The sequence below is a fragment of the Salmo salar genome, chromosome 24 (genome assembly GCF_965601325.2).
Source record: "Salmo salar chromosome 24, fSalSal1, whole genome shotgun sequence".
Taxonomy (NCBI): domain Eukaryota; kingdom Metazoa; phylum Chordata; class Actinopteri; order Salmoniformes; family Salmonidae; genus Salmo; species Salmo salar.
This window is the reverse complement of record NC_138314.1, coordinates 28,635,658-28,652,115: the sequence shown is the minus strand read 5'-3', so window position 1 is coordinate 28,652,115 and position 16,458 is coordinate 28,635,658. Positions and strand designations below refer to the sequence as shown.

Genomic DNA, 16,458 nt, shown 5'->3' with positions numbered 1-16,458 from the left:
AGAGTAACGTGAACACTTAAACAAAAAATAACAAAACGACACACGACAGTTCCGTAAGGTAACATAGACTATACGAAAAACAACCACCCACAACCCACAGGAAAAAACAGGCTGCCTAAGTATGGCTTCCAATCAGAGACAACGAAAGACACCTGCCTCTGATTGGAAACCATACTCGAACACATAGAAAATGAACATAGAAAATGAAAACTAGAACAAATCCCCATGAAACAAACCAACCCCAAAACACACAAAAACAACACCCCCTGTCACGCCCTGAGCATACTACAATGACAAATTACCCCTTTTACCGGTCAGGACGTGACAAACAGACACATCTCAACATCAACTGTTCAGAGGAGACTGTTCAGAGGAGGCCTTCATGGTTGAATTGCTGCAAAGAAACCACTACTAAAGGACTTGCTTGGGCCAAGAAACACGAGCAATGCACATTAGACCGGTGGAAATCTGTCTGGTCTGATGAGTCCAAAGTTGAGATTTTTGGTTCCAACCGCGGTGTCTTTGTGAGACGCAGAGAAGGTGAACGGATGATCTCCGCATGTGTGGTTCCCACTGTGAAGCATGGAGGAGGAGGAGTGGTGGTGTGGGGGTGCTTTGCTGGTGACACTGTCAGTGATTTATTTACAATTCAAGGCACACTTAACCACCATGGCTACCACAGCATTCTGCAGCGATATGTCATCCCATCTGGTTTGTGCTTAGTGGGACTATCATTTGTTTTTCAACAGGACAATGACCCAAAACACACCTCCAGGCTTTGTAAGGGCTATTTGACCAAGGAGAGTGATGGGAGTTGCAAAGAAAAAGCCATATCTCAGACTGGCCAATAAAAAGTAAAGATTAAGATGGGCAAAGGAACACAGACACTGGACAGAGGAACTCTGCCTAGAAGGCCAGCGTCCTGGAGTCGCCTCTTCACTGTTGACGGTGAGACTGGTGTTTTGCGGATACTATTTAATGAAGCTGCCAGTTGAGGACTTGTGAGGCATCTGTTTCTCAAACTAGACACTCTAATGTACTTGTCCTCTTGCTCAGTTGTGCACCAGGGCCTCCCACTCCTCTTTCTATTCTGGTTAGAGACAGTTTGTTCTGTGAAGGGAGTAGTACACAGCGTTGTACGAGATCTTCAGTTTCTTGGCAAGTTCTCGCATGGAATAGCCTTCATTTCTCAGAACAAGAATAGACTGATGAGTTTCAGAAGAAAGTTCTTTGTTCCTGGCCATTTTGAGCCTGTAATCGAACCCACAAATGCTGATGCTCCAGGTACTCAACCAGTCTAAAGAAGGCCAGTTTTATTTCTTCTTTAATCAGTACGACAGTTTTCAGCTGTCCTAACATAATTGCAAGATGGTTTTCAATTAGCCTTTTAAAATTCTAAACTTGGATTAGCTAACACAACGTGCCATTGGAACACAGGATTGATGGTTTCTGATAATTGGCCTCTGTACGCCTATTTAGATATTCCATAAAAAATCTGCCGTTTCCAGCTACAATAGTCATTTACAACATTAACAATGTCTACACTGTATTTCTGATCAACTTGATGTTATTTTAATGGACAAAAAATGTGCTTTTCTTTCAAAAACAAGGACATTGCTAAGTGACCCCAAACATTTGAACGGTAGTATATATATATATATATAATATTTAATACAATTCCATATGGTAACACGAGATTCTGTTATTTGGGGGGGATTCCACTTTGTAAGTACTGCTAACAGAGAGTTTCCTTTCATTACAATACAATCATTATTTTAGAAACTTTATCTGCAGCTACAATATAGGCCTAATTACATTTTGGTGAATGTACAGCATAGTTACAAAGTTACTATATGCCATAAAGAACTTAATGTAAAGTAGAATGTTGAAGGGATCTCTCATGAGACACACGTCTAGTCCACAATTAGCCTACTACTGTTTACTATTTCCCAAATAAACCCCAAAATGATATATTCCCAATATTGATTATTCATTGACCCCACACATTTTCCACGTTTTAGTCTACAGTTACTGCATGTCCAGGGATTGGTGGTCGAACATCTCCTTAGTCGACTCAGACTGTCCTTGTTTGAAGATAAAAAAGCATTCTTTCACAAATTTGTGATTTCAACTAGAATGTGGAGGGCCAATGCTCTGTGTATGTGATGATGAGGAAGATAATGAAGATATAAACGAATGGAGCTGATTAGCTTATTTCTTGCTGTCTTTGATCTGCTCCACCTCACTGGATTCTTCAACTACCCTGCCGTTGATCATGGTCTGGGTGACCACCTTGACGATCTTCCTGGTCCTCACCTCGGGCTCCTCTGTAACACGGAACAGGTCCACAGTTTCAGTTTCCACTTATCAGCACTAGTACACTGTAATAGCTGATGTGTGGCACAAAATGGCTGCCAGGATCTTAAAGGCTGGGATAGAGGTTAGAGAACAAATTATCTGACAATGTACTTACTTTTAGGAGGAGGCATTTCCTTGATCCTGAAAGTCAAATCAATAAAACACAGTTTACTTACACTGAACAAGAATATAAATGCAACATGCGACAATTTCAAAGATTTTACTGAGTTACAGTTCGTATAAGGAAATCAGTCAAATGAAATACATTCATTAGGCTCTAATCTATGGATTTCACATTACTGGGAATACAGATATGCATCTGTTGGCCACAGATACCTTAAAAAAAACAGGTTGGGGCGTGACTGCCATTGGCTTGTGGAATGTTGCCCCACTCCTCTTCAATGGCAGTGCGAAGTTTCTGGATATTGGTGGAAACTGGAACAAGCTGTTGCACATGTCAATCCAGAGCATCTCAAACATGCTCAACGGGTGACATGTCTGTTAAATATGTACAGTCGTGGCCAAAAGTTTTGAGAATGACACAAATATTAATTTCCACAAAGTTTGCTGCTTCAGTGTCTTTAGATATTTTTGTCAGATGTTACTATGGAATACTGAAGTATAATTACAAGCGTTTCATAAGTGTCAAAGGCTTTTATTGACAATTACATGAAGTTGATGCAAAGAGTAAATATTTGCAGTGTTGACCCTTCTTTTTCAAGACCTCTGCAATCCGCCCTGGCATGCTGTCAATTAACTTCTGGGCCACATCCTGACTGATGGCAGCCCATTCTTGCATAATCAATGCTTGGAGTTTGTCAGAATTTGTGGGGTTTTATTTGTCCACCCGCCTCTTGAGGATTGACCACAAATTCTCAATGGGATTAAAGTCTGTGGAGTTTCCTGGCCATGGACCCAAAATATCGATGTTTTGTTCCCCGAGCCACTTAGTTATCACTTTTGCCTTATGGAAAGGTGCTCCATCATGCTGGAAAAGGCAGTTCGTCACCAAACTGTTCCTGGATGGTTGGGAGAAGTTGCTGTCGGAGGATGTGTTGGTACCATTCTTTATTCATGGCTGTGTTCTTAGGCAAAATTGTGAGTGAGCCCACTCCCTTGGCTGAGAAGCAACCCCACACATAAATGGTCTCAGGATGCTTTACTGTTGGCATGACACAGGACTGATGGTAGAGCTCACCTTGTCTTCTCCGGACAAGCTTTTTTCCAGAGGCCCCAAACAATCGAAAAGGGGATTCATCAGAGAAAATGACTACCCCGTCTTCAGCAGTCCAATCCCTGTACCTTTTGCACAATATCAGTCTGTCCCTGATGTTTTTCCTGGTGAGAAGTGGCTTCTTTTTGACACCAGGCCATCCTCCGGGTTCTTCTTGACACCAGGCCATCCTCCAAAAGTCTTCGCCTCACTGTGCATGCAGATGCACTCACACCTGTCTGCTGCCATTCCTGAGCAAGCTCTGTACTGGTGGTGCCCCGATCCTGCAGCTGAATCAACTTTACAAGACGGTCCTGGCACTTGCTGGACTTTCCGACGGCACGTGTTTCCTTGCAGGAAACCATGGTTGACAGAGGAAGAACAATGATTCCAAGCACCACCCTCCTTTTGAAGTTTCCAATCTGTTATTCGAACTCAATCAGCATGACAGAGTGATCTCCAGCCTTCTCCTCGTCAACACTCACACCTGTGTTAACGAGAGAATCACTGTCATGATGTCAGCTGGTCCTTTTGTGGCAGGCTGAAAGGCAGTGGAAATGTTTTTGGGGGGATTCAGTTCATTTGCATGGCAAAGAGGGACTTTGCAATTAATTGCAATTCATCTGATCACTCTTCATAACATTCTGGAGTATATCCAAATTGCCATCATACAAACTGAGGCAGCAGACCTTGTGAAAATGAATATTTGTGTCATTCTCAAAACTTTTGGCCACGACTGTAGGCCGTGGAAGAACTTTCAGCTTCCAGGAATTGTGTACAGATCCTTGTGACATGGGGCCGTGCATTATCATGCTGAAACATGAGGTGATGGCGGCGGATGAATGGCACAGAAATTGGCCTCAGGATCTCGTCATGGTGTCTCTGTGCATTCAAATTGCCATCGCTAAAATGCAGTTGTGTTCGTTTGTCACGTCCTGACCAGTAAAGGGGTTATTTGTTCTTATAGTTTGGTCAGGACGTGGCAGGGGTTATTTGTTTTATGTGGTTCAGGGTGTGTTTGTGTATGTGTTCATGTAGAGGGGGTATTTGATTTATTAGTCCGGGGTTTTTTGGTTATTGTTCTATGTTTATTTCTATGTTCTGTCTAGTCGTTTGTATTTCTATGTTTTTCTAATTGGTGTTGGGGCCTTCAGTTGGAGGCAGCTGTCTATCGTTGCCTCTGATTGAAGGTCCTATAATTAGGGGTGTGTTTGGATTGTGGATAGTTGTATTCTGTTTTGTGCTCTTCACATGACAGAACTGTTAGTGTCGTTTCCGTAATTGTATACGTATTTATTTTGTTTCTCCTTCTTCAATATTAAAAAGAAGATGAGTATACACTTCCCTGTTGCGTCTTGGTCCTCCACACACGACAACAGTTACATCGTTGTCCGTAGCTTATGCTTGCCCATACCATAACCCCACTGCCACCATGACTCTGTTCACAACATTGACATCAGCAAACTGCTTCCCCACATGGCACCTTACACGTGGTCTGCGGTTGTGAAGCCGGTTGGACATTTTGCCAAATTTTCTAAAACAATGTTTTAGAACATGATGTTCGACCACCAATCTCTGGCTTATGGTAGAGAAATTAACATTACATTCTCTGGTAACAGCTCTTTTGGACATTCCTTCAGTCAGCATTCCAATTGCACCCTCCCTCAAAACTTGATACATCTGTGACATTGTGTTGTGTGACAAAACTGTACATTTAAAGTGGCCTTTTATTTTCCCCGGCACAAGGTGTACCTGTGTAATGGTAATGCTGTTTAATCAGCTTCTTAATATGCCACACCTGTCAGGTGGATGGATTATCATGGCAAAGAAAAAATGCTCACTAACAGGATTGTAAACATATTTGTGCACAAAATTTGAGACAAATAAGCTTTTTGTGCATATGGAACATTTCTGGGATCTTTTACTTCAGCTCATGAAACATGGAACCAACACTTTACATGTTGCGTTTATGTTTTTGTTCAGTGTACATATGAAGGAAGTAAGCCAAGTCACACATACAGTTGTAGCATTGTCGCCAGGCTCTTGTCTCATTTACCGTCTGAATTAGTCGACAGTTCACCAAGGCTCAGGCTTGTTTCCAAATAACTCATACCAAGAAGAATAATCCTCCCCCAGTATCTTACTGTATTTATGTTCAAATCTGAGGGAATGTCAGTGAGGGAAGGTGAGGGAATGTCAATCTTCATACTAATTATGCCTGTGTAAATCTGAGCTTAAAAAATGAATACAAATATTAAAATAAATCAATAGAGGGACTCACACTTCCTCTCCCTCTAGCAGTCTCCTGTAGGTGGCGATCTCCAGCTCCAGGTTCTGCTTGATGCGGAGCAGCTGTTCATAATCTGTCTTGTTGCGCTGCATGTCCAGACGCAGCTGGGACAGCTCCTCCTCCAGCTGAGACAGCGTGGCTTGCAGACTGTCCATCTCCAGAGCATACTTTTGGCCTGTCTCTCTCAGGTTCCCTTCCAACACACCCACCTGCATTTGGGACAGACAAGACAGGCCAGGGCAGCCAAGTTAACCTACTGTGTTTAGCTAGATGTTGGGATCGTCGCTAAGCTAAGGCGCTAATTTTATACTCAGACATGCTAGAAATGTGATAGTGTCTTACCACTACACCACTCATCACTGTAATGCTTATGTTATACACAAACATGGCTGCCAAATTGTTGTAGCTTGCCACTAGCTCATCACTTTTCAAGCTGGCGCACTAATATTATACACAGACACAGCAGCCATGTTATACGCTCCTGAGTAGAACTACACAGTCTGTATATGGCTCTCGAATTCCACACCTGGCTCATCAATTTACCATCTGTCAAACCTCACCAATTGACCAGCAAGACCAGGGAGTGTCATCCTCACTCATCATTCTTCAGCTTATAGAGACAGTAGGTTCTTTATCAGGTTGAACAAACACACATGATCTGTTTTCCAAACCAGCACCTTCTCTATGTAGATCTGGAGCTGCTGCGGGATGTATATATCTGCCCTCCCATGTTACTGACAGTGCCACAGACATGACCTTGACTTGTCTGGCTCTGTCTGGGTCCTGACACATTGATGAATTGACCTCCATTCACCTCCATTCACTCAGGAGAGCAGAGGATATTCACTGTGTGCACTGCAGCACTGTTGCTTTATAATGGCAAAGCAGATGCAGATGTGAAGCAACACACTAAGAGAGGATGACTCAATCTATTTGAGCAGTGTTTTTCCATGTACCTCCCACAGGGTTCATTTTACAATGATGCCCAGGAATTCAGTATCCTCAAAATCCAAAATGAATTGACCCCAACCCTGCTTCTCATCGGGGAGAAAGCATTGGTAGAGGCCGAGGAAATGGTAGAGGACAGATAAGGGTGTGTCTGGACAGAAAGGGGGGGTGTCTGGACTGTTGAAAGGGGTGTGTCTGGACAGAAAGGGGCGTATGTCGACAGAAGGGGGCGTTTGGACAGCTGAAGGAGAGCTGCAGTACCTGTTTGCGCAGACTGTCCAGTTCCCCCTCCAGGGCCTGTAGGAAGCGGCGTCTCTCGCTGAGCTCACTCTGAGCACAGCGTAGCGCCTCACCGCTCTCCTTTACTTCCGACTGCACTGACTCCAGCTGCAAAACACACACACGCACACACACACGCGTACACACACACACACACACATACATGTAACCAATGTGAAATGGCTAGTTAGTTAGCGGTGGTGCGCGCTAATAGCGTTTCAGTCAGTGACGTCACTCGCTCTGAGACTTGAAGTAGGGTTTCCCCTTGCGTTGCAAGGGCCGCGGCTTTTGTGGCGCGATGGGTAACAATGCTTCATGGGGTGTCAGTTGTTGATGTGTGCAAGAGTCCCTGGTTCGAGCCCAGGTTGGGGCGAAGAGAGGGACTGAACCTACACTGTTACATACACACGTACACACACACGCGCAGACACAAGTGCACGCACACACACACACACACACATATCATACGTGTACATACAGTAAACAATCAGGCTGACACTGAATAAGTATTCCATTGCACCAGCAGTGTTGCATACACACAGCAGTCATGAGTACATCTACCCACATACAGTACTACGTTCACAAACACAGATGATATACTGTAGAATACTTCTACTCAGTGACATCCTACTGAGCTCAGCTGAGTTCTTCATCATTACCATGTCAGATGTCTCACTGACCTTCTTAAGGTACCAGGTCTCTGAGTCCTCCTTGTTCTTACGCGCAATGCCTTCATACTGGCTCCTCAGCTCAGTCATTATGGCCCCAAGGTCTGGGCCCTGGGCTGCATCCACCTCCACATTCACCTGCTCGTTGGCCATACGGGCCTTCATGGAGCCCATCTCCTACAGGGACAGAGACCATAGTTGGGGTCAACTCCATTTAAATTCAGTCACCTCAGGAATTAAACTGGAGTTAGAATTGGAATGGAATTGACCCCAACCCTGATGGAGAGAAACAAACACATTCAGTGGGCCTGGAAATGGAAAACTGTAATCGCTGATATTGATAGGTTCTAATCAATGTCTACACACTAACACCCAGATGTCAGACGACAGTTGAGGTCAGTGTGTTGTTGCTGGTTCTATGGGGAGGCAGCCAGGTGTCACGTCCTGACCATAGTAAGTGGTTATTTTCTATGGTAGAGTAGGTCAGGGCGTGACAGGGGGTGTTTATCTATGTTTTGTATTTCTATGTTCCGTTTCTAGTATTGTATTTCTATATTGGTTTTGTTTGGTATGATCTCCAATTGGAGGCAGCTGGTCATTGTTGTCTCTAATTGGAGGTCATATTTAAGTTGATGTTAGTCCCACCTGTTTTTGTGGGTGATTATCTTTTGAGTAGTGTGTTTTCCTCTCTGCGTCACGGTTTGTTGTTTTTTGTGTTTCAAGTATTGAGTGTATTGCATTTAGTTTCACGGAATAAATAAGTATGTGGAACTACGAACACGCTGCATTTGGGTCCGATCCTTTGAACAGCCGTGACAGAATCACCCACCACAAAAGGACCAAGCAGCATGGTAAGGAGTATCTTGGAGGAATGGACTTGGGAAGAAATTTTGGATGGAAACGGATCTTGGAGGCAGGCTGGGGAGTATCGACGCCCGAAGGAGGAAATTGAAGAAGAATAGAGGGAGCAACGGATACTACGAGGCGCTATATCCACCAATAGGCAAGGCGGAGACGGGGACATACGGGGAGTTTGGGGGCCATACGGGGAGTTTGGTGACGTCAGGGGGGAGACCTGATCTAACTTCCCGTGCGTATCGGAGAGAGCCGTGGAGCAGACAGGAGCCAGTCTGGGAGTCAAGCGCGGAGCTCGACGCAAGATTTCGAAGAGAGGTACTGGCAGAAAGAGCACTACGGAGCGGGCGTGCTGAGGAGCGAGTGGATGGACGAGTAATGGGTTATGGTGTGATGCGCAATATATCGCCCATACGTACTCACAGCCCGGTGCGCTCGGTGCCAGCTCCTCACCGGTGTAGGGCGAAGATGGTCATTCAGCCAGGAAGGAGTAGGCCTGCTCAGCATGCCTGGTCTCCAGTTCGCCTCCATAGTCCGGTACGTCCTGTGCCTCCTTCCCGCACTCGCCTTGAGGTGCGTGTTACCAGTCTGGCGCCACCTAGGCCTGCCCCACGCATCAGACCTCCAGTGCGCATGCCCAGTCCGGAGTGTCCTGTTCCTGCTCCCCGCACTCGTCCTGAGGTGGGGGTTACCAGTCTGGCGCCACCCATGCCAGTACCATGCATCAGGATTCCAGTGCACATTCCCTGTCCAGAGCTTCCGGCGACAGTTCCCCGTCCAGAGCTTCTGGCGACAGTTCCCCGTCCAGAGCTTCCGGCGACGTTTTTCAGTCCTGAACCTACTGAGATGGCCTACAGTCCGGAACCTACTGAGACGGCCTACAGTCCGGAACCTACTGAGACGGCCTACAGTCCGGAACCTATTGAGACGGCCTACAGTCCGGGAACCTCCAGCGACGCTCCCTAGTCCGGAACCTCCAGCGACGCTCCCCAGTCCGGAGCCTCCAGCGACGCTCCCCAGTCCGGAGCCTCCAGCGACGCTCCCCAGTCCGGAGCCTTCAGCGGCACTCCCCAGTCTGGAGCCTTCAGCGGCGCTCCCCAGTCTGGAGCCTTCAGCGGCGCTCCCCAGTCCGGAGCCTTCAGCGGCGCTCCGCAGCCCGGAGCCTTCAACGGCGCTCCGGAGCCTTCAGCGGTGCTCCGCAGCAATGATCTACAGTCTGGTTCTTTCGACGACGATCCACGGTCAGGTAGTAAAGAAGCAGAGGGATCAGTGGGTGGAGTGGGGGTTACGCCCCGAACCCGAGGCGCTGGATAAGAAGGTTCTGGGTACTGCATATGAGCCGCCATAGACATTAGTTGCCCACGCTACCCTCCCTTTGTGTTTTGTTGTTGGGGGGGGGGGGGGGGGGGGTTTAGGTGCGGTCGGAGTCCTCACCTTTGGGGGGGTACTGTCACGTCCTGACCATAGTAAGTGGTTATTTTCTATGGTAGAGTAGGTCAGGGCGTGACAAGGGGTGTTTGTCTATGTTTTGTATTTCTATGTTCAGTTTCTAGTTTTGTATTTCTATGTTGTTTTTGTTTGGTATGATCTCCAATTGGAGGCAGATGGTCGTCGTTGTCTCTAATTGGAGGTCATATTTAAGTTGATGTTTGTCCCACCTGTTTTTGTGGGTGATTATCTTTTGAGTAGTGTGTTTTCCTCTCTGCGTCACGGTTTGTTGTTTTTTGTGTTTCAAGTATTGAGTGTATTGCATTTAGTTTCACGGAATAAATAAATATGTGGAACTACGAACACGCTGCATTTTGGTCCGATCCTTTGAACAGCCGTGACACCAAATGAGCTCTTAACCTGTTGGGGCTAGGGGGCAGTATTTGCACGGCCGGATAAAAAAACGTACCCGATTTAAACTGGTTACTACTCTTGCCCAGAAATGAGAATATGCATATAATTAGTAGATTTGGATAGAAAACACTCTAAAGTTTCTAAAACTGTTTGAATGGTGTCTGTGAGTATAATAGAACTCATATGGCAGGCCAAAACCTGAGAAGATTCCATACAGGAAGTGCCCTGTCTGACAATTTGTTCTCTTTCTGTGGCATCTCTATCGAAAATACAGCATCTCTGCTGTAACGTGACATTTTCCAAGGCTTCCATTGGCTCTCAGAAGGCGCCAGAAAGTGTAATGGGGTGTCTGCAGTCTCTGGGCTAAGTACAGCAGCTCTGTTTGTGAGTGGTCAGGCTGGGAACAGTGACACTGGAGATGCACGTTCATGAGAATTCTCAATTTTTTTCTTTCAGCTTTTGAATGAATACAACGTCGCCCGGTTGGAATATTATCGCTATTTTACGAGAAAAATAGCATAAAAATTGGTTTTAAACAGCGTTTGACATGCTTCGAAGTACGGTAATGGAATATTTTGAAATGTTTCATCACGAAATGCACTCGCGCGTCACCCTTCGGATACTGACCTGAATGCACGAACAAAACGGAGCTATTTGAATATAACTATGGATTATTTGGAACCAAAACAACATTTGTTGTTGAAGTAGAAGTCCTGGGAGTGCATTCTGACGAAGAACAGCAAAGGTTATCCAATTTTTCTTATAGTAAATCTGAGTTTGGTGAGGGCCAAACTTGGTGGGTCTCAAATTAGCTAGCCGTGATGGCCGGGCTATGTACTCAGAATATTGCAAAATGTGCTTTCGCCGAAAAGCTATTTTAAAATCTGACACCGCGATTGCATAAAGGAGTTCTGTATCTATAATTCTTAAAACAATTGTTATGTATTTTGTGAACGTTAATCGTGAGTAATTTAGTAAATTCACAGGAAGTTTGCGGTGGGTATGCTAGTTCTGAACATCACATGCTAATGTAAAAAGCTGGTTTTTGATATAAATATGAACTTGATTGAACAAAACATGCATGTATTGTATAACATAATGTCCTAGGAGTGTCATCTGATGAAGATCATCAAAGGTTAGTGCTGCATTTAGCTGTGGTTTTGGTTTTTGTGACATATATGCTTGCTTTGAAAATGGCTGTGTGATTATTTTTGGCAGGGTACTCTCCTGACATAATCTAATGTTTTGCTTTCGCTGTAAAGCCTTTTTGAAATTGGACAGTGTGGTTAGATTAACGAGAGTCTTGTCTTTAAAATGGTGTAAAATAGTAATATGTTTGAGAAATTGAAGTTATAGCATTTTTTGACGCAAACATCACACCTTGCCCAGAGAGGTTAAAAAAGTATCTGACGGAAACATTGACACACTACTTACTGTCTGTTAATACACACTTGTACATATGTGAAATAAGACAAATATAAGAACCCAATAAATTATTTATTATGAATTATTCAGAGGTAATATTGTGTGTGTGGGAGATATAATTTCTACTAGGGAGCCTGAGTAGTTGGCCACATCCTGGACACCACACCTGGCTGTCTAAACACACACACTCCCTGTGGCTAGTGGAAGTCACGTAATGTGTGTGTGTGTGTGTGTGTGTGTGTGTGTGTGTGTGTGTGTGTGTGTGTGTGTGTGTGTGTGTGTACAGTAGTCTGTATGATCATGGTATCACCAGACTCAAAGACTACATGGAGTACAGGGTGTGGTCATTCTGCACATGATTATATTTCAGTGACATTCAACATGCATGGGGAAGTGAAACTGTATTCACGTACCAAATGAAAATATATTTTTTTATTTGAACACAATTACCCATGTACCAAAAAGCACCATTTGCCTAAAAGAATAAAAATGTTACGAAGTAAAACAAGATGCCTTAAGGATACCATATGAACCCTCATGTTTTTTTTAGGATATAATTCATATTTAAGAGTATGTGCACTGAGACAATCTGGAATACAACTCTGTTTCCTGGAACAACCCTCCACTGAACCAAAAACAGTTTGACAACGTGTGAAGTGATTAGGTTGATGTGTAATTACTCATCAGTAATAGCTGGGCCAGTTTTTACCCATGCAGCGGAGCTCTCACCTCATCGTGATTCTTCTTGAGGAAGTAGAGCTCCTCCTTCAGGCTGTCCAGGTCTCCTCTCAGTGTGGCTATGAGCTGGTCGTGGTCTGACTTGGCCCTCCTGAGAGCCAGACAGTCCCTCTCTACAGACTGGCACAGTGTGGCCTCAGCCTCCCATCTACACAAATGGATGGTAACAGAGGCATAGCACACAGACATGGACACACACAGGTACACACGCCGGTATGCAGACACATGCACGCAGGTAGACACACACAGCAGGTAGACACACACACACGTAACCATACCTCGGTCAGCAGATACATCTACACATACTGTGAGCACTGCTGCATTCCAACATTTGACTGTATACCATCAGTACATTGTGAATACATAGGGACCTTGACACAGACAACTCTGGTACCTCTTGATTTGTGCTTCACCTTGCCAACCACAGATACCTCTGAAATGGATGATGTTTCCTTGACCCTATCTATCTATCTATCATGGCCAGTGCTAACTGATGGCCTCCTTTCAGTCTGTGAGTACCGTGGGAGCAGGCTCTTATTTCTTGGCCTGACAGAGAGGTCATTTATCCAAATGCAACGTAGTCTAGCACTCCCATGTGAATCTCACAGACAGGCAGGTAAAAGAATAGCCCCTCTGTGTTGGCACCATAGAGATCTTATTAAATTACTAGAGAGGCTATGTCATGAACCCTAAAAGTTCCGGAATGGGGTGAAAGCACTGGCAAACCATGGTTGACCAACTCCCTGACCAAAATAGCTGACCTTTATCCCATCATAAGAAGGTTCATGTCCATTCTAGTATTCTAATTCCTAATTCTATGTTTGGCACTCACTTGACCCTGAAGTCATCGGCGGCCAGCTTGGCATTATCAATCTCCAGCATGATGCGAGCATTCTCCAGGGTCTTCTTTCTCACCTGAGAAGTAGCAGGAAGGAAGGAACACATTTACTTTAAAGTTAGACACTAAAGCACATAGATACACATCTGAAAGTGTCCCATCGCAGGACAGCAGTCGGATCTGATGTACTAGTGAAAGAAAAAGTTGAGGAGCACGGCAGGGCACATACAGGAGACATTTGTGGAATAGGACTACACAAATGTAAACAATAAGAGTACCCAGGTATAGTGACCTATACACAATTACTGACTAGCTGATTACATATCATATTCATCATTACGGCCAGGTGGGCACTGACCTCCTGTCCAATGGCGTGAGCCTGGGCCATCATACCCTCGATATCGTGACCTTTGGGGGCCCGCTCCAGCATCAGTTGTTTGATCTTGAGCTCCAGCTCAGCGTTGGATCGCTCCAGGGAGCGCACCTTGTCCAGGTAGTTGGACAGCCGGTCGTTCAGGCCCTGCATGGTCTCCTTGTCGCTGGCGCCCACGCCCATGCCGTTCAGGGAGGAGAGGGCGCCCAGGACATTGAGCCCGTTGCCCATGGAGAGGGAGCGGGAGAGTGACAGGGTGCTGGCAGAGGACAGGGAGGAGACAGGGGCTTTGGAGCGGCTCCTGCCACCACTACTACTGCTGTCTCTCAGAGACATGCTGGAGAAGGATGGCTGGCGGGCTGAGTAGCTGCGCATGGAGAAGGTGGAGGACATGGTGCGTTTCTGCTGCGCTGGGGCAGAGTGGTGGAGAGAGTAGAGTGTTGTCAGTTGTCACTAACTGGCCAAGCTGCAAAGGCAAAAGTTATTACATTTCCTCCTAAAAATTTGAATTAAAAACTAACCATAACCTTAACCACACTACTAACCAGAGTGGAGGAGGACTAAAACACACTTTATGAACTATTCTGTCATTTGTAATCATATAGCAGCTGGACTATACACCCACTGTAAATGCAGTGTTGTGCCATTATAGAAACATACAGCACACAGAGCTCAGACCTAAACTCATAATATTCTGATCTGGTGGTGTAAATTAACAATACCCTTTGTTCATGTCAATTGTGCACAATAGACTCTCAGACAATATTGCTTTAGCGAACAATACAGTATGTTTGAAATCATCCAAAATCATCCAATCATCTAATATCCATGAAGCTGAAGTCTCCATCTCTTTGCACAAGACAAATTCATTTTGCATCTAGATATCACTGCTTCAGACCTACTGTACATTGTGTTTTAACTCTCCCCTCCCCAGTGTGAACTGAAAAAGTACAAAGAAAAACTTGCTTACCAAACACTAAAAAGCCTGTTTACTGTCAATTTCAGGTCACATAACAGAAATAAATTCAACATACATAATTATAATCTATTTACAAACTTTTGGAAAATAAAGGAGAACTTCAAAGAAAAAAATACTTACATATGTATGTGTGCTGAAGCAGGTCCTGTGAAAGTTGTTTGAGGTGTGATGGGTTCTGACCCTGATGGTACAGGTGACTGTTATGGCTATATGAGAATCCTCAGGTGAGCTGAGCTGTGTCACCGAAGGGGGCGAGGGACTGGCTCAGAATATATGTGTATTGGGTGGAGCCATCATGGATGTATCCAATCAAAAGGATCCACTAGTAGAGCGCAATGTGACACCCTAGAGGGTTACAAAATTTGAGGTCTTGCCATGATAGATAAAAATATATCATCATTATAATCCCCTCTGTCACGCCCTGGCCACAGAGAGGGTTTTATTCTCTATTTTGGTTAGGCCAGGGTGTGACTAGGGTGGGTATTCTATGTCCTTTTTTCTATGTTTTGTATTTCTTTGTTTTGGCCGGGTATGGTTCTCAATCAGGGACAGCTGTATATCGTTGTCTCTGATTGGGAGCCATACTTAGGCAGCCTGCTTTTCTTTGGGTTTTGTGGGTGGTTACTTTCTGTTTAGTTGATGTTCCTGACAGAACTGTTTGGCTGTCGTTCGTGTTCTTGTTTTGTTTAAGTGTTCTATTAAAAGTATATGATGAGCACTCAACATGCTGCGCCTTGGTCTACTCCTTTCGACGGCCGTTACACCCTCAAATATTGTAATCCCATATGTCTTATTTCTCAGCTCCTTCATTGACAAAAATGGAGGCTTACAAAAAATCCCATCATCGTAATGATACACCACTAACTGAACAAGTATGGCACAAATATATAATACAATAGACATATATTAATTAGACTAACGTTATACTAAAAATCAATGCTAGCACATCAATGACGGACCAATAATGCTAGGGCAAACTGAGAAGTCACACAGACAGTCTCTACTGCCTGTTATGCTTCCAATGTCAGTACAGTAACAGCATCCTCTTTAAAGGCACTGTCCTGTCTGACCTGATTAGCTACAATGGAGAGTTTAGCTAGGGGTGAACACACACACACACACACACTCACTATTACACGGCTCCTATTGAGCCGCAGCACAATACAGAGTAACCGGATACAACTGTTCCATGTGAGGATGGGCTGAGGGCCGAGGGGCTGGGGAGAGCAGGGAGGAAGGGAGGAAGCTGGGACAATGGAGAGAGAGAGTGAGGAGAAAGGAAAGAAAGGAAAAACCCCTGAGAAATTGTACCGAGGTGGGCGGAAGTAGGAGATTGGGTTGGGGCTGAGCTCTGGCCTAAAAACACAGACATACCTTTGCATTGCAGTCTAGGTTTTGGTAATGTCTATGTGTGCCTTCGTGCAGTCCTTATTTTTGATATCTAAACACTGTCAGATTGAACTACATCTGCATTAAACAATGAAAGATAGGTGTTTTTTGAGTCAAGCTGGGAAAGAATAAGTTTGAAGTGGTTCCTTGTGGGAAACATCACCACCTCCAACACATCAGATACTAAAACTGACCTCATTCATATTGCCATACCTGGACCCTGACCACATGAGGAAATCCAAAGTTGTTAACAATATATAAAC

The 16,458-nt window shown here is 44.8% G+C and overlaps 1 protein-coding gene across 2 annotated transcripts; it reads right to left on the bottom strand.

The window, feature by feature from the left end:
* Window positions 1-1,298: 1,298 nt before the first annotated feature.
* On the bottom strand, window positions 1,299-15,079 carry krt1-c5 (keratin, type 1, gene c5). 2 transcript variants are annotated; one of them, XM_014171576.3, is made up of 9 exons: window positions 14,927-15,079; window positions 13,813-14,237; window positions 13,449-13,531; window positions 12,608-12,764; window positions 7,769-7,933; window positions 7,071-7,196; window positions 5,853-6,070; window positions 2,474-2,499; window positions 1,299-2,327 (listed from the first exon to the last, which is right to left on the bottom strand). In XM_014171576.3, exons 2-9 carry the CDS (start codon window positions 14,218-14,220, stop codon window positions 2,212-2,214), a joined length of 1,299 nt encoding a protein of 432 aa, XP_014027051.1. In that variant the 5' UTR covers window positions 14,221-14,237; window positions 14,927-15,079; the 3' UTR covers window positions 1,299-2,211. The 2 variants fall into 2 exon arrangements, with proteins under 2 accessions (XP_014027051.1, XP_014027052.1); XM_014171577.3 differs by having other exon boundaries at window positions 13,813-14,232.
* Window positions 15,080-16,458: the final 1,379 nt, after the last annotated feature.

What these genes read in the sequence shown, in the direction of transcription:
- krt1-c5 (XM_014171576.3), bottom strand. Translation starts at nt 14,220, where the DNA reads ATGTCCTCCACCTTCTCCATGCGCAGCTACTCAGCCCGCCAGCCATCC. An exon ending in AGACCTGGTACCTTAAGAAG is followed by an intron (nt 7,197 to 7,768) that starts GTCAGTGAGACA and finishes TGTGTTTTGCAG; the next exon opens with CTGGAGTCAGTGCAGTCGGA. An exon ending in TGGACAGTCTGCGCAAACAG is followed by an intron (nt 6,071 to 7,070) that starts GTACTGCAGCTC and finishes TCCCAAATGCAG; the next exon opens with GTGGGTGTGTTGGAAGGGAA.